The following is a 25,788-nucleotide window of genomic DNA, read 5'->3' as shown; positions in this document are numbered from 1 at the left end:
AATACACTGAGGTCTTATCTTCCTAGGATTTGGTGAAATTTAGGTAGAGTGAGTGGATGCAGCTTCTAGATTTTGTCAACAAGCAGAAGGGGAAATATGTTGAGAAATTTTGGCCTATACTTAAAAGATTCATCACAAAGATTGAAGATCTTGACTTAGTGCCCAAGACCTTTAATAAACCTTCCTCGTCCCCAACGTCTACTTTAGTGCCGCTTAAGAATTGCATGTTTGTGTCACATGGAACTCGAACAAAACTATCACTTCTTAATCTCTCTTGATCTAAACAAAAGGAAGAAACAGCTTGTTATTTCTAATTATTTATGGGTCAAGCTAAAAGCTGGAGAAGATGTTAATGAGTTCTATCATTGTTCAGAAGAAGAAGATTTTGGGTTTTGACATCATCATATTAGGGGAGATTGTAAGGTCAAACCTTAAAAACTAATGACACAAAACCATGTCACACTGATCAGCGATGGTGTCTCACCGGAGCCAGCGTAAAGTTATGTGTTTACTGCATTAGCATGATATCTACATTAATGTAATATTTTGTATGTATGTATGTATGTGTGTGTGTGTATATATATATATACACACACACACACACACTCATAGTTGTTAGCATATCTGATATCTTTGGGATAACATATATACTTTATTTTTTTCGTACATTAGGTGAGATCCCTGGAATGTAAGGATTCCCACAATATTGCTTTAGTATAAATTATGTATTAGGGTTTGTATTATTATTTGATTAATGAACCTTAAACTATTTATGCTTGTTCTCTTAAGGAGAACACTTTTCTTAGTGAAAAACCTTTGTGATATATCTTTGTGTTCTTTTAGTTATCTTTTATGTTAATCAACCACGATCAAGGGAACCAACACAAAGGGAGTTAAGAGCAAACCTTAACCATAATGTTGCTTTAATAGGACTCAAGACCCAAAATTAGGGTTTTCTCTTTCTGTCGCCGTCGCATCGTGGCCATTGCATGACCACGTCATGGTGATTAAAAATGTATGTCCACTTGTAGAGAACAACCACATCGTGGTGAGCCTCATCACCACGTCGTGGCACCTCTCCAAACACAATAAATCCTTAAAATTAAAAGGGGTCTCAAGAGCAATACCTGGAATTAGATATTACAAAAACCATATCAATGTTGTTTAATTTCGGCCCCTTCATGTGCACATATTTCTTCCACAACGAAGAACAACATTGATTATGATGTTTCATCTTAAGCAAAATACACAAATCAACAACCAATAAACTATAAACATTGATAAAATACATTAAAAATCTTATGATGATCGAAGTAAACATTATTTGTTGAATAGATTGTCCAAGATACCCCATTTATACAACAAAAAGGATTGGTTATAATGTTAGATGGAATATCAAAGGTTGCTCTTAGACGTCCAATTATGATGATAATTGCATCCAACCGAAGAGCTACCTCCAATCGAACGACACATTGGAAAACATAGGCTTGCCAAAGGCTGCTATTCCAAAATCGAGCTACATTAGTTGCATGAGGCGGGATACAAATGCGCTCCTTACGACAAATCAACAAAAGTCCTCTTAAGTTATATATATATATATATATATATATATATATATATATATATATATATATATATATATATATATAGGATATAGATCCGGTAAGAAATTTTTTTTGGTAGGAAGGTAAGAAGTTTTTTTTCTACATATTTTTTTGACGAACAAAAAAAATGAATCACTAGTTGATTCATTTGTAAGATGATTCACAAGAAAAAATTCTCAAAAAAATATCTTTATGATTCATTTTTAAGTAAATTAAGAAAAAATTTACTTTTATGACAATTTTAGTGAATAACAACAAAATCATTATATAAATGAATCATCGAGATGTTTTTTTGAGAATTTTTTCTTGTGAATCATCTTACAAATGAATCATCTAATGATTCATTTTGTTTGTTCGCGAAAAAAATATGTAGAAAAAAAAACTTCTTACCTTCCTACCAAAAATTTCCTTCTTACTTGATCTTGACTCTATATATATATATATATATATATATATATATATATATATATATATATATATATATATATATATATATATATATATATATATATATATATATATATATATATAATATGGGAATATGGTAATGAGTCTTAGCCCTCTCTAGTTGTATGATTTCCTCGATGTCGTCATCGTGTCCTCTTTATTTATTGTAGTTGTGTCATCGACCTAGCCTTCATCTTTTCCTTATCTTACCCTAGTTGTCAGCCACCTTATCTATTTCATGGGTTTCTTCTTATTTCCATATGTTTTTCTCTTCATCTTTTATGTTATTCATGACCACATATAAGGAATGAACTATGACAAGTAAACGGTGGTCAACGACTAGGAAACACCAAGAAATGACGAGTATGCCATGGCGAGGGAGAATGCCGACAGAATGCCATGTGATGGAAAGACGGAAAAAGCTTCTGTGGGAGTAATTAATGGAATATTCTTTTAAATAATAAAGTACAATGAATAAGTAAATAACTTTTAAATTACCGTTAATTGGTAGTTACTTTTGAAAATACTATTGCTTGGTTAGAAATTCCTTAATTGTATTTTGCACAACAACCTGACATTCGTTTAGTTCATAATAATCTAAAACTCGAAGAAATCTAAGTATAAAGAAACTGTTAAAATGAAAAGCAACAACTAAAGTACATAAAAAGATAACTAAAACCCTAAAATTACTTCCAAAAAGTCACTGCATTTTTCTTTCTATTAGAGGACACAAGATTTCATAGTAGGAATGTCACGAAAAATTTTAGTAGTGTCACGAGAGTAGAAAAAAAATCAAAAGATAGTTTTTGCACTGCGTCCAAAAAAATCAGGATTTATCGGTACCACTACGGGCACCATAGTAAATCCGTCAGTGTTTTCTATAATTGACATGTTCAAACCATAACCATTTCAAATAGACCAAGATCATAGTACATATATATGGAAATACATTGAACCCTCCTCCTCCTCCCCCTCCCTCCCCCCCCCCCCCCCCCCACACAAAAAAAAAAAAAAAAGGCATGAGATCTTCAATAATGCTGCTAAAACATACTATATAGCAGTAGTGCATTCATTATATTTATAGTAGATATATATTTAAACACCACAGAAATCTTGGAGAATATTCTGCGATTTCCTTCCATTTTCCGTGACATAATAATTCAGAAGATCAACATGATCAAACGCCTTGTACTTTAGAGGATGCTCATAATCCACCAACTCATCTGGTACTTCCACCTTCTTACTCAAAAACGAGAACAACGCAATAGTATATCTCGTTTCCTTCCCATTCTTTTCCATGGTTACTTTATGGTTCGGCGATAGCACCCTATCATTACTCCAAGCCTATCATCACAAAATACACTGTTAAAAAAATTTCCCACTGAATTTATAAAATAATAAAACAGTACATATGCATGGTGATCGCTGTTCACTGATCACCTTGCAAGCATCGCCTGCCATGACCACAAAAGACGAAGGAGGGTATTCAACAGAAATCCATTCCTCATTCCTTGTTCTTATTTCCAACCCTGAAACCTGATTCTGATGAAGTATTGTCAAAAAGCTTTTATCTGTATGAGAAGGAAAAGCCATTGTGGTTTCATTCATCTCTGGTGCTCTGTATTTTAAATACCGAAGAAGATAAGTCGTGGAGTCCATATGCAAGTCAATGTACTTTCCCACACCGTAGCTTTCAAACATCATCTTTATCACCATGTTTTCTAATTCCTTCACTGCCCTTGAAAACAACATTGAAGTTTCACTACAACAGATCGAGAAAGTTACAATTTTAGTCCCTGAGTTTATCATATTTTTCAGTTTTGATTCTAAAAGGAACTGGTTTGCAATTTAAGTTAACATCGATTTTGTTTCTGGAACATTAAGGGTGTCTTTGGAAGAGCTGGTAGATAAGATATACCTTTTTATTTGTTTAGAAATACAAAAGTAGATGTTAGCTTTTATATATATAATTACATAAAAATCAAAAATTAAAATCTTCCAAAACCTACAAGCAATCGTTTTTACATCAAAATGAAGACTAAAAATACAAATTAATTCCTTTAAGACAAAAAGCAAAGAAATATGCTAAAATCAAGGGTCAGAATTCAGAATTATAATTTACTAAAAGAACAAAGTTAGAAATTAGAGTTTGTTGGTTTGACTAAATGGAGAAAAATGTTGACTTAATAACTTACTAGAAGGATTGATTTCCGTTTGGCCACATGAGGTTTGTGAAACTTTGAGCTCCTTCGTGGTCTGTAGCGTAGTCGATTCCTAACCCTTCATGAAGTGGGATAATGGGCATCTGGCCTACGTATCCATGGTAAGGCTTTGAGACGATGTTTTTGATTTTGGTCTCCGTTGGGAGGTCAAATAATTCGTCTGCAGCTTGGAAGACGGATTCTTGAAGCTTGGTAGAGACTCCATTGTAGAGTGCTATGAAACAGCCGTGGTTTTCAAGGGCAACCCTGATATCGTTACACGTGGAGGACCAGGTGGTTGTGCCAGGGGTTAAGTTGTCATTTGTGAAGTCTACTATGAGAAGTTTAGGTATTATTAGGGAGCCCATTGTTCAGTTATAAGTGATGTTAAATGGTGTTGTGTGATCGCGTTATATAACGCTGAAATCTGATCATAGTATATATATACACACAAATTATAAGCATATATGCATAAAGTGTCCGTTAAGTCACTTTCAACAAATTTGATTGGTTTATTATAGTGTATCGATGGTGTTTTTATTGCATGATATGTATCTAATTAATGTATTTTCATTGAGTTGGTTTTGACAATAGACATTCTTCATGCTGATTTTTATGTTCCTGTTATATTCAGAATATTCAGCATAGAGAGATTTGAGACATGCAAAAAACAAGGTTGGTCCCTTAATTTTAATCTACAAATGCCATTAAAATTATCTCGAGAAAATGAAAAAATATAAGCTAATACAAGTTCTCTATTTCTAATTTTAGTGTGATTGTAGAAATGTTTTGTGCTTTAAAATCTTTTCTAATAAATAAAAATAATTTTGCCACTTGTCATCTTTTTATCTATTATGTTATGTTATTTTATAATAAATTTAGATTAAATATATATATATATATATATATATATATATATATATATATATATATATATATATATATATATATATATATATATATATATATATATATAGAGGTGGGTTCAATTGAGAAAAATAAAAAAGATTGAGAATGGGGGAATCATTCTCAGCCACTCATTTAATTAGTCTCTAACATAAAGGATACTGTGGCAAACTTGTAAATATGATATAATAGTCTTCAATCACAAATACGAACAGTTGAAATTCATTCGTTTTTTGCTCTTTCAATCCAACCTTCAATTCTGTTTGAATACGAACATATCTTCAACATCTACGATTAATTATACTCCTAGCATCATTACAACAACATCATCGATAATCAACAAAAAATTCAATTCGTATCATTCATTCACCATCGTTCATCAAATAAATATCGAAATTAAGGTTAGAAAAAGATCAAATCATTTTTTGTTTGAAATTTTCATATATTTCTCTAACAATCTACTATTTTGTAAGATTTAGGTAGTCAAAATATCATATTTATCACATTTTTAAAAAAGTTAACTTGTATGCACTCCAACTGTTTGATGAAATGCATAAACTAAATTACCACGTTATATTCATATATGAATATGTTTTCTCACCTAAATCGATATGTGATTATTAAAACACAAAACAAATATGCAATTCTGTACGCTATTCATATGTGAATAATATATAAAAATTATATATATTTCTGAAAACACATTGTAATATGAATATATGAATATACTGTGCAATATTCACATATAAATATACCAACTATTATTCATAAGTGAATATACGATCTAATATTCACAAGTGAATATACTATGTATTATTCTCATGTGATATACCATGTAATACTATATAATATTCACATATGAAAATATCATATTATATTCATAAGTGAATATATCATCTAACATTCACAAGTGAATATACTATGTAATATTCACAAGTGAATGCATCGTCTAATATTTAAATACGAATATACTATATTTAGTATATGTTATATTCATATATGAATGATACTTAAATTGTAAAAAAAAATTATTCATAGTTTTTATTCATAAGTGAATAACGAATGTACTGTAGTAAAAATCAGATTCATTTTTATTCACTTATGAATAACGATAGCTGAAAATATAAAAAATATATATTTTTTATCTTAAAAATATATCAATATGGATGTCTATTTGTAAAGAATAAAAAATTATGAATTTTGATATATTTAAAATCATTTTTCGATTAAAATAGCTTTTAAAAATAAAAAATAAAAATAAAAAATAAAAAAAATAAAAAACTATGTTTTTGTATATATTAAAGTAATGCTTACCATAGTTTAAGGAAACATGTTTTGTTGGAAAACATATGTGCATTCCTTTCCCATTTCCATCGGTACGTTGGAGGGTTTTGCTGTAAAAATAAATGATTGGCTGAGAATGATTCCCCTATTCTCAACTTTTTTTTTCTCAATTGAACCCTCCTATATATATATATATATATATATATATATATATATATATATATATATATATATATATATATATATATATATATATATATATATATATATATATATATATATATATGTATGTGTGTGTTATTTTGTAGTTTTTTATATTTTATTAAATTTAATATAATACATAAATGTAATAAATGTATATCTAATTCATTAATATAACTTTCTTATAATTTTTAAATTTATAAATTGAATCTAATTATTTTAGTTATTTATTTATTTAAATTACTATTAGTATAAATTTAAAAAACAAGTAAACATTTCAATTTTAATAATTAAATATTTTATATTTTTTCTTATAAACTTAAATTCTTTAAATTGTTATATCATAATGTTTGTTTAGTTTTTTGAATAAACTAATATAATAGATAGGTTTTATAAATGTCGATAATAATTGTGTTTAGGATACAAATAATAAATTGTCTATGGCAATGTCAATCTTTGGTACCACATGAGTCATGTAAGAGACACATAATCTAATTTAACGATACGAATTTGATTTCAAAGAATAAAACTAATAAAATATTTATTTTGGCTAGAAATCGGTGCTATCCGTACTAATATATCAACATTCAATCACATCCGGTTTCTAATTTCTCCAATAATAATGTTTTTGTAGTAATTATATGCTAGTAGCACTATTTCTTGGTTATCAAAAAGATGGACCACCTTTCTAAAATTTAAGTGTACGCACCCTAATTAGAGAGTACTTTCATGGTTATTATCAATTACTAAATAACGTAAGGCGTGAATTGGTTACAATGTCAACTTTCAAGCTTTTTAAGCTTTAACGAGTCACGATCTTTGTAAGGCATGACTTAAGGCCGCAAATTATAATTAATATTTTTATATATTTTTTCAATTATTATTCATTTTTATACAGATATATGAGTTAAAGCGTCGTTTTGGTACAATTTGGCGGCAGGTGTAAGCTTTGGAGCCATGACGAGTTTTTTAGAAACTCAGTTACTATGGTTTAGTGTAAATTGCACATGTAGTGCTTCATTTTTTTATTTTTTTTAATTTGGAATATACTTACTTTTTAAATTTATTTCATGTTTACTTCCTAACTCAACTCAAAAGAAAATATGTTCTTATTTAATTTATTTTAACTTTATTTATTGGTTCGTAATGCTTTTGTTATTTATTTACTTTTTTATTATTTGTTCTTAAAGTTTTTATTATTTATTTAATGGGACCTACTAATACAACAACCACCATCGTGTTCTTCTCTGGCAAGCACTATCAACTCCGGAAGCAACCATCAACTCCAATGACAAGAAGACATGATAAATATATCAAATAAAGAATTGAAAATACAATCGGAAGCAGTAGCTGTGAGCCGGAGACCTTAAAGGTCATCGGAAAACATGGTAACTTAGAGATTGTTGATCTTATGTTCAATCTACAATCAAAGGGTCATGCACTCATCATCTTCCACTAAACTGGATGATGGAAAGTTGCATAACTCCAAGAACAACATAGATTTGATCACAGTTGCCAGAAACGGTGAAATGGTTTTTTCCATCATATTTGAATAATAAATATTATGTTTGTCTTCTCCAAACTCTAAAAGACAATATACACGAAGATAACATAACAAAATCAGAAACCTATAAAGCAAAACCCAATATTTTTTTTAAATCCCAAATTTAATCTTGGTTCAATAAGAAACAATTTCTAAAAATACTCTTCACTCACGTCATAAATTTCACGACTTTAAAAAACACAAATGGTAATTTTTATAGAGTAAATAGATGTAGATACACCTCACAATTAGACCAGGGTTCACCGGTGAGGGAGAAATCCCCAAAAGGAACCAACTTGTAACATCTTCTCTGCCACGTATCATAATATTATCCACTTTGGGCTCCCAACACGAAAATTTCTCATGGGGTTACTGTAACGACTGTGTTTTCAGGCTTGCCATTTTTAGCAATGTAATGATCTAGGTTAACCTTTGTAACCCGTTTTGAAATAATAAGAGTTTATTATTTGAGTATTATGTGTTTTGTGCTTAATTTCTTAATTATGTGGTTTGATTAATTAAGAATAAAAATAAGCGTCAAAATTTAAGTGTAAAATAAACTTGATATCTGTAGATAATGTTGTAGTAGTTGAAACAAGGTTTCGAATATATAAAGAATGCCGAAATCCGAGTTATAACGAGGAAGTTATGACCTATCGAAGTTTCGCGACAAAACCGGCAACGCTGAATGGCGTAAATAGTGAAATTTACGTTAGAGCGATATTTAGCCTTAGTGATCTAAACGAGAATCGAAGATCTCGTTGTTAGTATCAAAGCGATAAAAAGTTAGGCGAGAACGGACGTCAAACGAAGAAGTTATGAATTTATAACGAAATTTTCTGTCCCGGCCTATTAAAAATAAATAATAAAAATAAAGTCAAAATTAGCCGACGGAGTCTAAACGAAAGTTGTAGAGCGTAGTCTCACCTTCGCGTGGATATAAAGAACGTCGGAAACGGAGCTCGTATGCAAAAGTTATGCAAGTTTGAAGTTTGCTTAATAGCGTACGCCCAGCGTAATTTGGGGTACGCCCAGCGTACCCGTGAACCGCCTCAGCTACGCATGCAATGACGTCACTCGAACACATACGCATGCAATGACGTTGCATACGCCCCGCGTAATTCGGGCTTCCAGCCTCTATAAAAAGGATCCGAAGGCAGCCTTAGTTCCTTTACAAATTCCATCCTTCTCTCTAGTCTTTTGCCTCGTTTTGCGTGCTGTTTGTACCGCAAAGCCCCGGTAATATTCCCGAGTCCCGAAGCGAGTCCCGAGATCCCAAAGATCCCGAGAAGTGCGGTTTCCGAGCCGAAGCTCTGCCCGCGAGAAGTTCGATTTTCGTAGAGATCTTCCAGATCTACTGAGGATTACGACTTCTGCAAGCCGTAGTGATGTCCGATCATCTTCTGATCAAGTGAGTGTATACTACCTTTCATAAACGCAATAATATACAAGTATGGTTTGAGTGTATTAAGTTTATTGTCGTTTATACGTGTGAATGCGTTGTTACTTTCTCCTAACGTATAACAATGAAGTATTTTATACGAGATACGTGTTATGTGTATATTTTGTTGTTATGTGTGTGAATGTATATTCACTTTCTTCTATCTTACAGATATGATTATTTCTATATGAAATACGTGTTATGTGTGTGTGCCTCATCTGTTATATAGAAAACATTTTGATCAAGCATGCTATACAGGTTTTGAAAATATGTATAAAAATGTATGTTTTTATCTACCAATATGTTGGGTAGAACATGGGTAGATAGTTGGTGTGTAATAAACAGATGAGAGGCCTCGTTGTTGTTTGATCTAGTCATCTAGCGGAATTTAGATGACGACCACGGACTTTTCTAGATAGTCCCGTGGAACGCTAGCAGGCTCATAACCTGTAGGTGTTAATGAACTTGGGTGTTCATTCGCTGTATTCCATCCCCCTCATGGTTGCCTTATTTGACTTATATTGCTGAGGAACCCCCGCAGCATGTGTTGTCACCCCGATGAAAATATTCTTAGATTAGGTCCCTTGTGTTAGTTATTTTAGGGACGTAAAGTGAGAATAACGGGAATGGGTAACTGGGTTATTGTTGGTTGATAATAATTAATTTAATTATTTATTGTGGGTTGAAAACCCTATATGCTCACCAGGCTCCCAAGCCTGAGCCACTCAGTTTTATTTGTATTACAGGAAGTGGCGCAAGGGCGTAAGATGGATGAACCATCAAGTTGTTTTGTTTACAAGTCTGTATATGTAAATATTTGTTGAATGACTTGTAATGTTATCGTTTATGCTTGTTGGTCTATATCGGAACATGACACCTCGAGTTTTGATTATATAATGAAAAATACATTTCTTTTATGAAATGCTTTGGTAAACATTGTTTTATCATGTTTTGTTTTTGGGAACAAATTCCGCAACTCTTTCAAATCAAAAGGATTTACTCTGAATTTATTTTAAAAGCATAAATGAAAATCGGTCTTTTCTGGCCGAGATTTTGGGGATGTCACACTCACCCATCCCTGGATTACTCTCGCCCGGTCATGCTTAAATACAGAGTTCTTATGGGATATGTTTCCTTCATGGATTTAAAACATGTTGTGACAAGGAATATATCCACATCCCTTATAAGAAGGAAATGTTTCCTTCTCCTTCCAAGCCAATATGGGATCAGATGCAACCCAACTTCAGGGTACAGATCGATGTGTTCGATGGGGACATCAAACCCTATAATGGGGGTGAAGGTGGGTTGCATCATATCTCGCATCCGCTTGGAAGGAGAACTAAACATTTCCTTATAAGGGGTATGGATATCTTCCTTGTCATAACACATTTTAAAGTTATGAGTACATCAGATCTCGTACGAACTTTTTAGTTAAGTGTGCTCGAGTAAGAGGAATCTAGGGATGGGTGACCCCCTGGGAAGTTTTCGTTCCAGGAGCCTAAAGCGGATAATATTGTGATACATGCAAAAGGGGATGTTACATATTAGTTGATATGAAGTTTAGAAATTTAGAAGTGAAAATAGTAAAATTTTAAATTTTAAAGGGCCAAAAAGTGTTAAGTTGGCAAAGTAACTTTGACCAATGGGTTGAGCGAATTAATGAAAGGGATTACCAATGTTATATAAAGGATTGATGATGACTTTTTATGTCAACCTTTTAGGAAAATGGGAAAATAAATGAAGTTATGGTAAATTTGACAAAATATGTAAACTAGAGGGAACAAATATGAAAATGTTAGGAACATAACATGAATCTATGTTCCACTAAGGCTCCATAAGGTGGAGAACAAGTAGAGTGCTCCTCTAATGGTGGGTTTCCTCCATTTTTACATCTAGCGGCTGAATCACGTAAGTTTTGAAGCATCTAAGCAAGAAGTGGAACAATCAAAGGCTAATAAGGTACAAATCATTCTCCTCTAACTCTATTTTTTTAGTCCATCATTGGGGTTGAACCCCAATGTCGATTTTGGCTTCAATTAATGATTATGATTTGGTTTTCTAACCTCCATTAAGTGGTTTTCATGGTTCTAATCACAATCTAATCATCACATTAATGGATTTGATGATTGAGGTAAAAATCTCCATGAACCCTATAATCTAATTCGGAGATTTTGTATCTATAAGTTATTATGTAATGTATTCAATGACCTAGATGATATTTTATGACAATGAATCCAATTAAACTGCTTAAACACGTCCATGATGGTATAATGATGCATAAACATGGATTTTAAGTGGTTTTGGGAAAATATGATGACACCAATGGATTTTATGTATTATGGTATAATTGTAAAGCAAATGAAGTTTATAACCATGAGGATTCTATTAGAATGATTTGGATGCAAAATACCAAGTTTTGATTGATTATTATATGAATCCATGGAGTTTATGCTCATAAGGGCAACATAGGAAAGTTGGAATCGAATTGGACGTTCCATAACTCTATTAAGGACTTAACATGATATTTGTGTCATTTTAAACACTTGGAAATGTCCAAGGATTTTTTGACTGACTTTTTAATAAGTCATAATGGTTGGAAAGCAAGGGTGATCAACTTAAGCTCTTAATCCCTCCAATTATGTAATTTTGAGCATTATGAGCTTAGCCTTTTGATTAGGGACTTAATAAATTAATTCGAGTATTTTTTTATTTTTTTTTGATGATAAAACACCTCATAATCATGTGTGAGAACAAATATAAATGATAAAAAGTAAATTTTAAAAGGTCTTCAAGAACTATGCAAAGTATAGTATCATTTTGAGAAAATAAAACAAGATGTATATGTGTGCAAACATGAAAACATGGTTGTGATTTCTTAAGGCAAAAAGAAACATCACCATGTTTCCTTTTGAGATGATTATGTTGGATTAAGGTGTATAAGTCAATAACTAAATTGGTATATTCTTGAATTAGAAGCAATCTCCTTTTGGGTTGATTCAAAAACTAGTAACCGAAAGAAATGACATTTAGGAGAGAAAAAATGATTTATTAGATTATTATATGGTTAATAAATTAATTAGAAATTATGAGGAAATGATTTTTTAATATATTATTAATATATTAATTGGAAATAGACAATTTATTTAGTAATTTATAAGGTTAATAAATTAATAAAAAAATCAATTAGAAGTAATTAATTATTAATCAGAATTAATCTAGAATTAATTCGGGATTAATTAAAATTAATTAAATGTGCAAGTGACGAATTGTAATTGCTCAATAGTTGAACAAAAGAGGCAATTCTAGAAACATTATGCCATGGGTAGTTTTGGAGCCTTTCTTAGGGTTTCTAGAAGCCTCTTGGAAGGAAAGGAATTGAATTGAGATTAAATCTATTATTTAATTATTAAAATCATGTTTTGTCCCTAAATTATCTAAATTGTAAATAGGACCTTTTGGGCATCAAATTTCATAGTCATTCATTTCAAGGAATATATTAACAAAATTTCCTTCTCCTCTTCTCTCTCCTCTTGTGTTCTTGGTGCTAGGGTTTGGGTGTGAGTCATTAGAGGTAGTCATACTTTTGGTGCTAAGCTTTCCAACACTATCACTACAAGGGAATTAAAGTGATTTATTTAGTACAACAAATCAAAGGTATATAACCTCAACTTGATGAATTCGATATCACTAGCAGTTAAGTTAAGTTTTGTTATTCATTGTATATTGCTATCAAGTGTATGACATAGATATTTTATAAGATGCTTGTACCCTATTAATTGTTAATTGTTTTCCATATTGTAAAATGTTTTGTATTCTATAAAACCCAGCAGTGGTATTAGAGCTTAGGCTTGTCAAACATTGATTACACATTAGTTGACTTGAAAAAAGAAAATTGTTAGAATGATCTCATGACGTGATAGTTATCTGTCACGATGTGAACTCAGTATAAATCCAGAATTTCAGGATTTCTTGCCTAATTTGATTTATATGATTGTTATTTGGTAATTATCTGCTTAGAAATCAGTTAGAATCCAATGTTTCATGCTTTAGATGATTAAATAAAATCCTTAAATATTAGGAGATATCCTTACTTGATAATTATTTAATTATTTGATTAATTAAAATTGAATTATCCCCTATAGATTTAATAATAAATTCAGTTATAAGATTAACTAAAAGAAAATTATAAATCCATGATAAGTTTAAATTGATTAATTAATTATATGATTAATTTAGATAATTAATATTTAAACCTCATATTTTGAAAAGATTTAAAATACACCTTACTCTATATGACTAAAAGTTTAATATATTATATGTATAAGAAAAATTAGTCAAATCAATAGTAGGCCTTATTCACGAAGCCATACTCTAAAGGGAGTATAAGGAAACGACTTATAAAATGACCGTCATTAGGTATACACTCTCACCCACCGCTCCCGTGTATGGTGGAGGGTTGTTAGTCGAACGAGTTTGATAGGACATAACCTATAAAAGTATGATACCATAAAGTAACTAAACCTTTTATACACCACGTTCTAGTTACTTTAGGAAAAATGTGAAGTGTATGCTTGTGGCATCCTCAATTTCACGGCCAGAAAAGACTGATTTTTTTATGTTTTATTAAAAAATCAGAGTACCCTTTTGAAGAATAATATTGCAGAATTTGTTCCTAAAATATGATAAAGATATTATCAAAGTTTTTCCGAAGAAATGTATTTTACTTATATTAAAAACATTGGGATGTCATTGTCAATACAGTACATAAGCATAAAAAGAAATAACATAGGCCTTACAAACATCTATTATTCTACTGGCCTATAATCCATAAATCTCTCATTTAATCATCACACATGTGCCCTTGTGCCACTACCTATAATACAAGAAACTAAGTGGGCAGGCTTGGGATCCAGATGAGTACATAGGGTTTTCAACCCATAATAATTAAATTCTTTATTTTCATCAAATCATTCAACCTGATTACCTATTCCCGTTATCCTCACTTTCTATCCCTAAAACATCTAATTTAAGGGACATATCCTAAGGATTATCTTCAGGATAGACAATAATGCTTAAGGGATTTATCGGCAATATATGTCTGTAAGGCAACCATCATGGGGATAGAGTACATCTGTTGAACACTTAGTTCAAAAACACCTATAAGTTGCAAGCATTCCAGCGTTCCACTGGACTGTCTAGAATAGTCTGTTGCCATCATCTATACTCCGTTAGACGACTGGATTGATATGTGCATATTTAGTTACATGTTTTGTCTAAAATCTAAATACTTTTTGGTTAATTTGTCCTAATTATTGAACAAAAGGTACTTAATTGTGTTTATATTGTATTTTCAGCCTAAAAGACATGCTCCGGTTAAAAATAAAGCGGGATTAGCAAACGAAAGCTCGGGGAAGCAAACAAAGAAGAAAATGAAGAAAAGAATAAAGGACTCAGCGAGTTGGCCATCTACTCACTGAGTAGACACGAATGTTCACGAAGGTTTAAAGACTTGCCGCCCACGGGAATTAAGTGATCGACTCGCCGAGTCAGCCTATGGACTCGACGAGTCGCCTCTGTTTTCAGAAAATTATAAATAGGACATAATAGCCCGAAACTAAACCTCTTCTGGATTCCCTTGGCAACTTAGTTGCGGTTGAAGGGTTGTTAGAGCACTAGAGTTCGAAGATTTCACCATAGAGTTCAATTCGAAAGTGATTCAAGGCAACATATCTCTTTTACTTCTTAATCTATTGAACAAGACCATGTTTTTATTCGTAGATTTCATTTTGAGATATTGTATGTTGCAATTATGAGCTAAAACTCGTAACTTCTGTTTAAGGTAGATGAACTTGCTAATATAGTTTGATTTTATGGTGTGGATTATTAGTTTTGGTGAAAATTTGTTTTTTCAAGCTTGTATATGATCCTTATGTGTTAACAACAACTATTTTCTGTTAATTATTTAGTGTATTAAGTTGCATGAACATCATCTTAATTGCTTGCTTCGTATGATTATGTGAAAACATTGTTATATGCCTAGTATTAGTGAATATGAACCTATGATTAATAAGAAAATAGGTAAGTTAATGTGTGAGCTTGTATGATGAACAATCATATAAGATGTTAATTGAATTAGTAATTTAATTTACTACTACATGTCTTGCTTAACCCGAACCAAAATACTAGGAAATTCATTAGTTTAACCAACTGGCCACTGTTTAAATTAATTTGTTTTCTAAGGTGTAGTAATAGTGAACATGAATCTAATCACATTAATCGGTAACCAATAAAAAAATAATCCATTGCACTTGCCATAAAATCAACTATAGAAACAAGTGAGTCGAACCTAAACAGAAGTCTCTTTTGATATTGAATCTAGTTATCTTCAATTTCCTTAGCTCCTAGTAGTTGGTTTTTCTTTGTTTAAAGTATTAATAGTTAAGTTTCTAGTCTTGCAAAACTAGATAAAACCCGTCCTTTTAATTATTTGTTTTAGTTAGGTAATTTTAGTATTTAATTTAGTTGTTACCGTTCCTATGTTCGATACCCTGCTTACTTGAACTAAACTACTATCGACAGGTACACTGCCTACGTGTGTTTGTTTTTATTTGAGTTTGTTAGGATTAAAACTAGTTGTTTTTACACACATCGTGGATCAGCTTTAAAATTAAGGCCTCTCATCATTTATCTCATATTTCATCTTTTATCATCTATATCATCTTTCGTCTACCCATCTTTATCCAACATATTTATAGGTATAAAATACATATGCAGTTTAAATCAGGTAAAACATGTATAAATCATTCATCCAATATAGATATCAGGAATACATATAATAGACACATATGGCATATAATTTATATTAAATACTTCATATCTATGTTTAATATAAAAGTAACTATGCACTAACTTGTTAAAGTGACAATTTGAAATTCGGACAACGTTTCGCTTCTAGCAACTGCTTTTTCCTTGACGAAACCTAGTATCATTATCACTAAGTCTTAATCTAATATTTATTGCGACTAATTATTAGTCTAGACTCATTATTAATTCAAAGTCTACTTCAAGATCTATTAATTAAGGGACAACCAGGTAGAAGTATATCGGAGGTAAGGTTCGTTTGGTATATAAAGTATAATGTTTTATTAGATTATTATTTCCCTTACAAAGCTCCGCCATTGTATATTATTAATAACCTAATTAAAAATTATGAGGAAATGAGTTGTTAATATATTATATGATTAATATATTAACAGGAAATAGACAATTGATTTATTAATTTACTAGGTATGAGATTCATGTACTACACGGGTTGATTAAAACAAAAGTTAAATATGTAGGTATAAATATTAGATATTTTAAAAACTAAAATTTTGAGATAAATACAAACAAAATGATGAATAAGTAGGTAATTCAATATATAATAATAATAATAATAATAATAATAATAAGTAATGACATATTCTCAATAAATAAGTTTAATCGTAAATTTCAAAATACTTCTTTAAATATAGCATTAGATGTCCTATTTGTAAAATTACTGTGTACTACACGGTTGAAATTTTTTAAAATATGTTTATTTATCTTTCAACATATAAATGACCGTTTTCATAAAGTAGAATGTCATATAAGGAAATGTTTCTTATTTATTTTCTAGGTCATGTTCGAATTTAAAAAAAAATGCCATTTTATAATGTAAAAAATTGTAAATAACATTCTTTTCGAAAGTAGCATGCTATAATAGAAAAAAAAATTATATTCCATGTTAGAAATCTTTTTAAAAAATGGTTATTTTTACAAATCAAGATGTTATATATGATAGTTTTCAAAAAGTAGAATGCTATAAAAAAATGTTTTTTTTTTCTTTAATTAACAAATATTCAAGGAAACGTTATAACCTTTTTTTTGAGAAGGCTAACTTAAAACTTAACTTAAGTCATTTACTATAATTAAAATCATATGATAGTTATTGTATTCATATATTAATATTAAAATTAGATATTACAAATCTTAACCCATGTGGTTTTATAAAAAACCATTATATCAAATATTTTATAAATATTTATTATAATGTTGGTATTGATATCATTATTATTATTATTATTGATGTTAATTATAATATTCTATAATAACATATTTATTATTCATATAAGTTAAATAGTCTAACATTCAATAAGTTGGAATATAACCAATTATAAATATCACCACTTTTATATAAATATCTAGAAAACAATTTTCTAATAATTTTGTACTCGAATTTAACTTTATTTATTATTAGCCATTATTGCAAATATATAGTCAAATTTTCATGAGCAACCATTTTAGTACAAACTATTATGTCCAAAAAGAAAATAAAAGACACCAAGTTAAAAGCCTACAACCATAGCCATCAAATATGTACTTCATCAAAAAGAAAAATCCAGGTCTAAAATACATTTTAAATGACGAAAAGTTACTTTCTCTAAAAAAAAATGGTTCCTTTAGATTTTACAAGAGAAATGAAGTATATCCCACAAAATAAAACCACCGTCAAATTTCAATTAGAAGATTAAATATAAATCTCACAACAAAATATGCTTTGTATAAACTCAACTATCAAATATTCGCTAAAAATATTGTAACAATACTCTAACACTCAAGGTAATTAGAATCAAGAATCTTACTAAATATGGTAACACTCAAAATAACTGGATGATATTAAAATGCATATTGATCGGTGGAAATTGAAATGTATAAGCTAATAATTATTTTATGAATTATTTGTAATTATGAATTTGGAAACACGAATATGGAATGCATTTTATGTGTATAGGTGATATCACTAATTTAAAATTTAATTATATGATATTTGAAATAGGAAGGAATTAAACTATATATAACTTCTATATAAATTTTAATTGACTGATTACCTTATATGTATAACTATACTAATAAATATCTTATAGATATAACTTTAAATATGGATTTAAATTTAAGAAAATAAAAAATACAACAAATTGATAAGTGGGAAATTGAAAAGTTAAAAATCTTAGAAAATATCATGTGTCCAAATGAATAAGAAGATAACATATGGCAAAAAGATTTTCATTTGTTAGGGATGATAAGGTTAATAAATTGAAAAGAAATCAATTAGAATTAATTAATTTTTAATCAGAATTAATTTGGAATTAATTCGGGATTAATTAGAATTAACTAAATATACAATGGATGAATTGTAATTATTCAATAGTTGAACAAAATAGGCAATTTTAGAAGCATCATGTCATGGATGGTTTTGGAGCATTTCTTAGGGTTTCTAAAAGCCTCTTGGATGATAATAAGGAAAAGATTTGAATTATGATTAAATCTATTATTTAATTATTCAAATACTATTTTGTCCCTAAGTTACCTAAAGTATAAATAGAACCTATTGGGCATCAAATTTCATGGTCATTCATTCCAAGGAATATATTAACGAAATTTCCTTCTCCTCTTGAGTTCTTGGTGCTAGAGTTTGGGGATGATCCATTAGAGGCGACTATACTTTTGGTGCTAAGCTTTCCAAGACCGTCACTACAAGGGAATATAAGTGATTTGTTTACTACAACAAATCAAAAGTATGTAACCTCAACTTGATGAATTCGATATCACTAAGGGTTAAGTTTTGTTGTTCAGTGTATGCTGCTATCAAAGTGTATGACATAGATCTTTTATAGGATGCTTGTACTCTATTAAATGTTAATTGTTTTCCGCGTTGTACAATGTTTTGTATTATATAAAACCCATCAAATTTATCTTTGCCACACACTTTTCTAACACGAGTTTGGCTCATCCGTTTGACCTAATTCTAATTATATTGGTTGCAAATGATTTAAAAAAATGTTGTTAAAAGGAGTTTATAATTTTTTTACCCTCAAGGGTATTTTGGTTATTTTGTTGATCTTCACCTACATGTTGTGTGGATGGTGTTTGAGAGTGTTTCTCTAAGGAAATGAACTAGAATAGGACTAGCTAACCTTCTCGTGATTAATGTGAGTAAGTATTGTTATTTTCTCACTTTGGGGTACATGGAAAAATAATTTTATGATAATGTAATACCAATTCTTTGATATACAAAACATGTTGAAATGAAAGTGTTAAATACTTTTGAAAAGAATTTGAAAGAATGTATTGAAAGCAAGAACTTTTTTAAAGGAAAGAATGTTTTGGAAGAATAGATGTTTTGATACGTAAATTTTGTCTTTTCAAAGTATATCTTTCTAATAACATATGCTATTATAAATAATGATATGAGTATTATTAATATGTAATGTGAAAGAGATTCTTAAGAATCAATGTCATTTTTGCAAGGAAAATTCTTTTTTTTTTAATTTAGTTTGTACATGAACAAAGTTTACGAATATATTTGTCATTAATAAAGATGTTTGTAAACTTTGTTCATCTACAAACTAATTTACGAAAAAAAAAATTATCTAAATGTCGTTGATTGTTAACGATCGCCTTTGAAAAATGTTTTTTTTGAAGTACCCTAGTGATTTTTTTTTCTTCATTTTCAATGTATACTAGTTAGCTTACAATAAAACTTAAAGTAAAAGATACGTAAATAGGTAAAAAAAATATCAAAAATACTTAAAAAGTATATATAAATATGTAAAAAAAAAAAAAAAAAAAAACCTAGTTAAAAATATTTAAAATATATAGATACATGAAGAAGTATACCAAAATACATTAAAGTATGTAAACATACATAAAAATACATTTATATATTATATACAAATTTTAAGAAAATCTATAAAAAATATCATTATTTTAGAAAAATTGTCAATTTAGTCTAATGGTCTGCTTAACAAGTCAAAATGTACTATAGTTAATAAATTTGGTAGTTTCTTGGTCTTTTCTATTAGAAAGATAATTTTGGATCTTAATCATAAATTTGTCCAAAATAATAAATTTTTTGTGAATATTTCCCTAATTATACATATAATAAGTACAATAATCTTATCAATGTTATGTATGTATTAAAGGAGGCTAATTAAAGGAGACTAATAATAGGCTCGTCGGGTTGGATCTGAAATGTGAATGTCTTATTAGCATATCCCAGCCCAATTAAAAATTATTTTCCCAAAAGTTATAACTTAAGGTATATGACAAACTTTGAAAAGATGTTTTGATTTGTAGAATAAAAAAAACTTCATCTCTAGTTTTTATTGACACTTGCATTTTTATAAAATGAAATGAGGTTCATAAAGAAACTTTTTTATGAAAAGAAAATATTTTAGCAAAAATACAACAATAGAAATGCGATAATATCACCACCATGGATTGTGTTACTAAATTGTAAATAACGACTAAAGGCTATGGCATGCTTTATGCCATTAATAGGCGGGTCACAAGATATAGCTAACGGAAGAGTTTTCAATATTGGTATGTAGATGATATAGTAAAGAGACATGATGTAATTTGAGTATCGCTTATTTAAAATTTCTTGTTTTCTCTTTTCACATTTTATATTTTAAGCAAGGACGCATGTTAAAAAAAACACCCAAACAAAGAACAAAAATACGTGAAAATAATTTATGAACCCTCGTCTTCTCATGATGAAATAAATAAATTAATAGTGCAAGGTTACAGTTTTGAAGTTACACAAAAGAAACGACAAGAATGAATTAAATTTGGACACAAGAAAATAATACAGTTTTTTGAAAATCAATCAAGCAGATCCAAATTCAGCAAACCATTTCTCATGTCGTTCAATATCAGCAGCAGAAACACTTGGCTGAACCTTAGTAATCGCTTCTTCAAAATCACACATGGCAATTGGATCATTTGATATCTCATCTTTAGACATGTTCTTTATTTCCTCACGTGTTTTCCCTGCTATCTTACGCCTCATCCCATTCAACGACGCGTCCCGACACACATTCGTCAAGTCATCACCACTGTACCCTTCCGTCCTACGCGCCACGTCATCAATATCCACATCAGCTGCCACCTGGAAAACAATAAAAAATAATAATACGATATAACCCAACCAACCAACAAAACCTCAAAGAAACTATTACCTCAACAGTTCTTAAATTGATCTTTATAAGCTCTTTTCTACTCTCGAAATTAGGTAGAGGAATATATATTCGCTTTTCCAAACGTCTCCTGTAAATCAACACAAGAAATAAAAAGAGTAAATTACATGAATGGACCCTGTGGTTTAGGGTAATTTACGCGTTTGGTCCCTAACTTATTTTTTTAACTCGGAAGGTCCCTATTGTTTGTTTTTGTTACGCGCTTGGTCCTTGTCTTTTCTAAAAAGACTATTTTGCCCTTGATTTTTAAATTTTTTTTAAATAAACACACCTCCAACCTCACCCTCTCACCTTACCTTTCCTATCCCACCATTTTTCCCTATTTAAATAATAGTTTTTTTAGGTAAGACATGGACCAAACACATAACAAAAACAAATAGTAAGGACCAAACGCGTAACAAAAACAAACAATAGAGACCTTCCGAGTTAAAAAAATAAATTAGGGACCAAACACGCAAATTACCCCAAACTATAGGGACCATTCGTGTAATTTACTCAAATAAAAATCTACTTCCATTTCTTCTTATTATAGCATTCTAACCTATGAAAACAAACCTTAATGCTTCATCAATATCCCATGGAAAATTTGTAGCAGCTAAAACCATGACAATTTTGCGACTCCCATCTTCATTAGTCCCTGTGTTGCTCACACCATCAACTTGAACCAAAACTTCAGATTTAACCCTTCTAGAAGACTCATGTTCCCCTGAGGCCCTGAACAAATAATAAAAACAAATTCATAAGTCATAACCAAATAACAAAAGGGTAAAATTGTAAAATAAGTCACTAACCCACGAGAAGTACAAAGAGAGTCAATCTCATCAATGAAAATTGTACTTGGTGCATATGATCTTGCGAGATCAAACAAACATCTAACCATTCGTTCACTCTCTCCACGCCATTTTGATGCCAGGGTGGCGGAAGAAACATTAAAAAAAGTGGTCCCACATTCGGTAGCAACTGCTTTAGCCAGCAGTGTTTTCCCAGTGCCAGGTGGACCAAACATAAGAACACCCTTCCATGGTCTCCTGATTCCCTGGAAATAATCAGGCATCAATAAGGGAAGAACCACGGCTTCTTCTAGAAGTCTTTTGGCTTCAGTCAGTCCTGCCACGTCATCAAATCTCACTCCGGGGGCTGCATCTAAGACATCGCGTTCCAGTTGGGCTGCCAGGTCAGCATCAGGCCCTTCGTACTGCCCACGTTTTGACTTTCCCTCTTCACTCTCACTGTTCTGGTTATTATAAGTGCAAAAAGTGTTGCTCCAATATTAGAATGTAGATCCATGAATTAAACTTAAATAAATAACAATTGAAAGTATCTCATGTTTTGGTAATTTTTTAGAACATGATCAGAAATTAGAATGCAGAATAAGAATGAAGAACAACGAGCACGATTAAGAAATATTGGGAAGAAAAACTTACAGCAGCATCATCTTTCCCAGTGTTTGATTTTCCTGAAGCAGTTCCTTTTTTCCCAGTAGTTGAAGATCGTATTCCTGAGTTAACTTTACTAGAAACACCAGTTTTCCCTCCACGAGCAGTTGCTCCACCTCTGGTAGCAGAACTCCGAGCCCAAACACCATCTTGATTTGCCTTTCTTGTACCTCCTGGGCCAGCTCTTGCAGATCTTCTATTTGAAGTGTCACGATTTGGAGGTCTCCATACATCAGGATCATCCATGGAAGGAGCATTAGAAGAAGTTGGGTACTCATCTAATGGCTGAAAAACAAATGAAGATTTTTTTGCAGAAATTGGAGGTGAAGAAGATCTCCGACCCATTATAGTCTCCTTCAATGATCTCTTCTCGGCATCCAATTGCTTTACAACCTCAGTCTCCTCTAACAGATTTTTCTTAACGTTTGTCCACTTTGCACGAACCATTGGATCATCAAGGGAGTTTAAGTGCCTAGAAGAAAAAACAACGGTTTTTTTTGTCTCAAACAGTATCCAAATACTCATGATTCAGATCATAAAACAACGGAGAATGGTTGAAATCTAGATCTCAAGCTATATTCCATGACGGAAATATAACCTTCTTAAAGTAGTTACAGTGTTTACTTCAGTTGCAAGAGCTAATTGTAGCTAAAAGCAATGAATGCTCGATACTTCGTTACAATGCTCTTTGCTTTAGGACTTATTTTTCTTTTGATTTACCTAATCTACCAACAGATCCTCTGTACTTAGTCAAAATACAAGCTATTTCAAGTATAATAGATTTACAGTAATGTCTGTTAAACAAATCCAACAGTCATCTAAATTTCTTCACATATAATTTAATAGTATGAAGAAAGTATAATGTGTGTTTCGGTGATACAGATAGAGTTACTGAGAGAGAGAGAGAGAGAGAGAGAGAGAGAGAGAGAGAGGTGTACTTATTGATCTGTGCGATGGCGCCATCGAAGAAGATGACGGAAGTATCATAGAGACCTTCAAGTGCATATTCCCTCGCTAATTTCAGATGATCCTGTAATCCGGCAAGCGATGTGCCTGACATGTGTAATAGATCGTAATACCACCACCACAACTCTTTCCTAGGGTTTGGTGCTACAGCTTCTGTAGGCGAAGAAGAAAAGCTTTTGGAGGAGGCTCTGCTCCGAGCAGAGGATACGACGGCGACTTTTGAACGATGGAGGAGACTGTGTGTGGTTTGACTGTTTTGCCCTCTTCGTTGATATACCAGACGCCTGCTATAACGTGCAACCCACGTGCCCACGTAACTTGGTTTAAGAGATATAAAACCCGATCTTTCACTTTTTGACCAACACCTTTCGCATCTCATCTTCATCTTAACATATCAATATCACAAGCTCAATCTCTCGGGCAACATCTTGAGTCTTGGTGGACTTATACTATTTGGTGTCACTATTTTTTGTACTCAATTTTGTTGCTTTATTTATCCGATGGGAAGTTTGGAAAGACCGCAATAACTGTAACATCCGAAGTCTTGAAGGTCAATTATGGAAATAAATTCCTTTTTTAAAGGCTAACTCGTCGAGTTTATGGCATAAACTCGACGTGTTGGAAGCTTTTGGGTGTGTGTTTTTAAGAACCAACTCGTCGAGTTGGTGAAGAGAACTCAACGAGTTGGACGCTATTTGTGAAACCATAATTTTTGGGTTTTGCACCCTATTTAAACATCTTAAGTTCTAGGTGATGGTCTCATTCCCGGCCTCCATAGCGCCTAACCCTAATCTCGAAACCCTAGAGTCTCCTTGAGTGTTGTGAGCTCATTGTGGGTGTGTTTTAGTGTGTTGGAAGCTCATGGAAGGAAAGAAAAACTTAGTGTAAGGTGGTGGTTCAAGTAGGAGCTTTCAGATCTTGATTCTCTTCTCCAATTTTAGCACATTTTGGCCTGGGAAGCCGGCAGGGCGGCGACTAGGGATTTTCCTTCAGGGAGCTTCTGCATTCGAGGTGAGTTTTCTTTACTGTATTTGCGGGTCAAAGCTTTTGGATTGTTATACTAGTTTATCATATGTTTGTATGTTGTAGTGATCTGTTGGATCGGTATCTAGGTAGATAGGATGTTGATATACCTAGTGATATATTAGATCTTCCTGTTATCTGTTCCGGCTATATGTTTACCGGTTGCATGTGCATGAGTTATGTGGTTGGGTTGAGACTATACTGCTTTGTGCTGCCAGTCAACAAACCCTATAATAGTTATATTGGTATGTTATATGTCTGCTTATCTGTTATGTGTATGTCGACATGGTTGTGTGTGGTTGGGTTGAGGCAAACCTGCTTAGTACCGAAGGCCAACAGACCCAGGGGTCCCGGATAAATTGAAGGCCGGTAGGATATACCAGTCAGGCCGAAGGCCTGGAGAACGGTCCAGACAGGCTGAAGGCCCGGTTAGGCGGTCCAGACATGCTGAAGGTTCTATGAGTGGTCCAGACATGCTGAAGGCTCTGTATATATGTTGTTTCCTGTTATTTTATGATTATATGTTGTGGTGGTATTTTGGGGGAACTCACTAAACTTCGTGCTTACAGTTTTGGTTTATGGTTTCAGATACTTCAGTAGATCTTGTCAGGCTGAAGGCATAACCGTATACATCCTCGCATTTTGGACTTATGATTTTTGGGAAAACTCTAATAATA

General features: G+C 31.4%; 2 protein-coding genes across 2 annotated transcripts; both read right to left on the bottom strand.

Annotated features, from left to right (window-relative positions):
• Positions 1-3,072: 3,072 nt before the first annotated feature.
• On the bottom strand, positions 3,073-4,651 carry LOC144997604 (putative 2-oxoglutarate-dependent dioxygenase AOP1). The gene is made up of 3 exons (XM_078957498.1): positions 4,247-4,651; positions 3,492-3,813; positions 3,073-3,395 (listed from the first exon to the last, which is right to left on the bottom strand). The coding sequence occupies exons 1-3, from the start codon at positions 4,618-4,620 to the stop codon at positions 3,147-3,149; spliced, it is 945 nt and encodes a 314-aa protein (XP_078813624.1). The 5' UTR covers positions 4,621-4,651; the 3' UTR covers positions 3,073-3,146.
• Positions 4,652-21,179: 16,528 nt separating this feature from the next.
• Positions 21,180-24,489, bottom strand: LOC145045819 (katanin p60 ATPase-containing subunit A1-like). Its single transcript, XM_078994128.1, has 6 exons — positions 24,061-24,489; positions 23,111-23,594; positions 22,478-22,920; positions 22,242-22,400; positions 21,669-21,756; positions 21,180-21,598 (listed from the first exon to the last, which is right to left on the bottom strand). The coding sequence occupies exons 1-6, from the start codon at positions 24,471-24,473 to the stop codon at positions 21,317-21,319; spliced, it is 1,869 nt and encodes a 622-aa protein (XP_078850254.1). The 5' UTR covers positions 24,474-24,489; the 3' UTR covers positions 21,180-21,316.
• Positions 24,490-25,788: the final 1,299 nt, after the last annotated feature.

Source organism: Lactuca saligna, chromosome 5 (assembly GCF_052625555.1).
Source record: "Lactuca saligna cultivar CGN05327 chromosome 5, ASM5262555v1, whole genome shotgun sequence".
Taxonomy (NCBI): domain Eukaryota; kingdom Viridiplantae; phylum Streptophyta; class Magnoliopsida; order Asterales; family Asteraceae; genus Lactuca; species Lactuca saligna.
The sequence above is the reverse complement of the archived record's forward strand: the minus strand, read 5'-3'. Positions and strand labels throughout refer to the sequence as shown.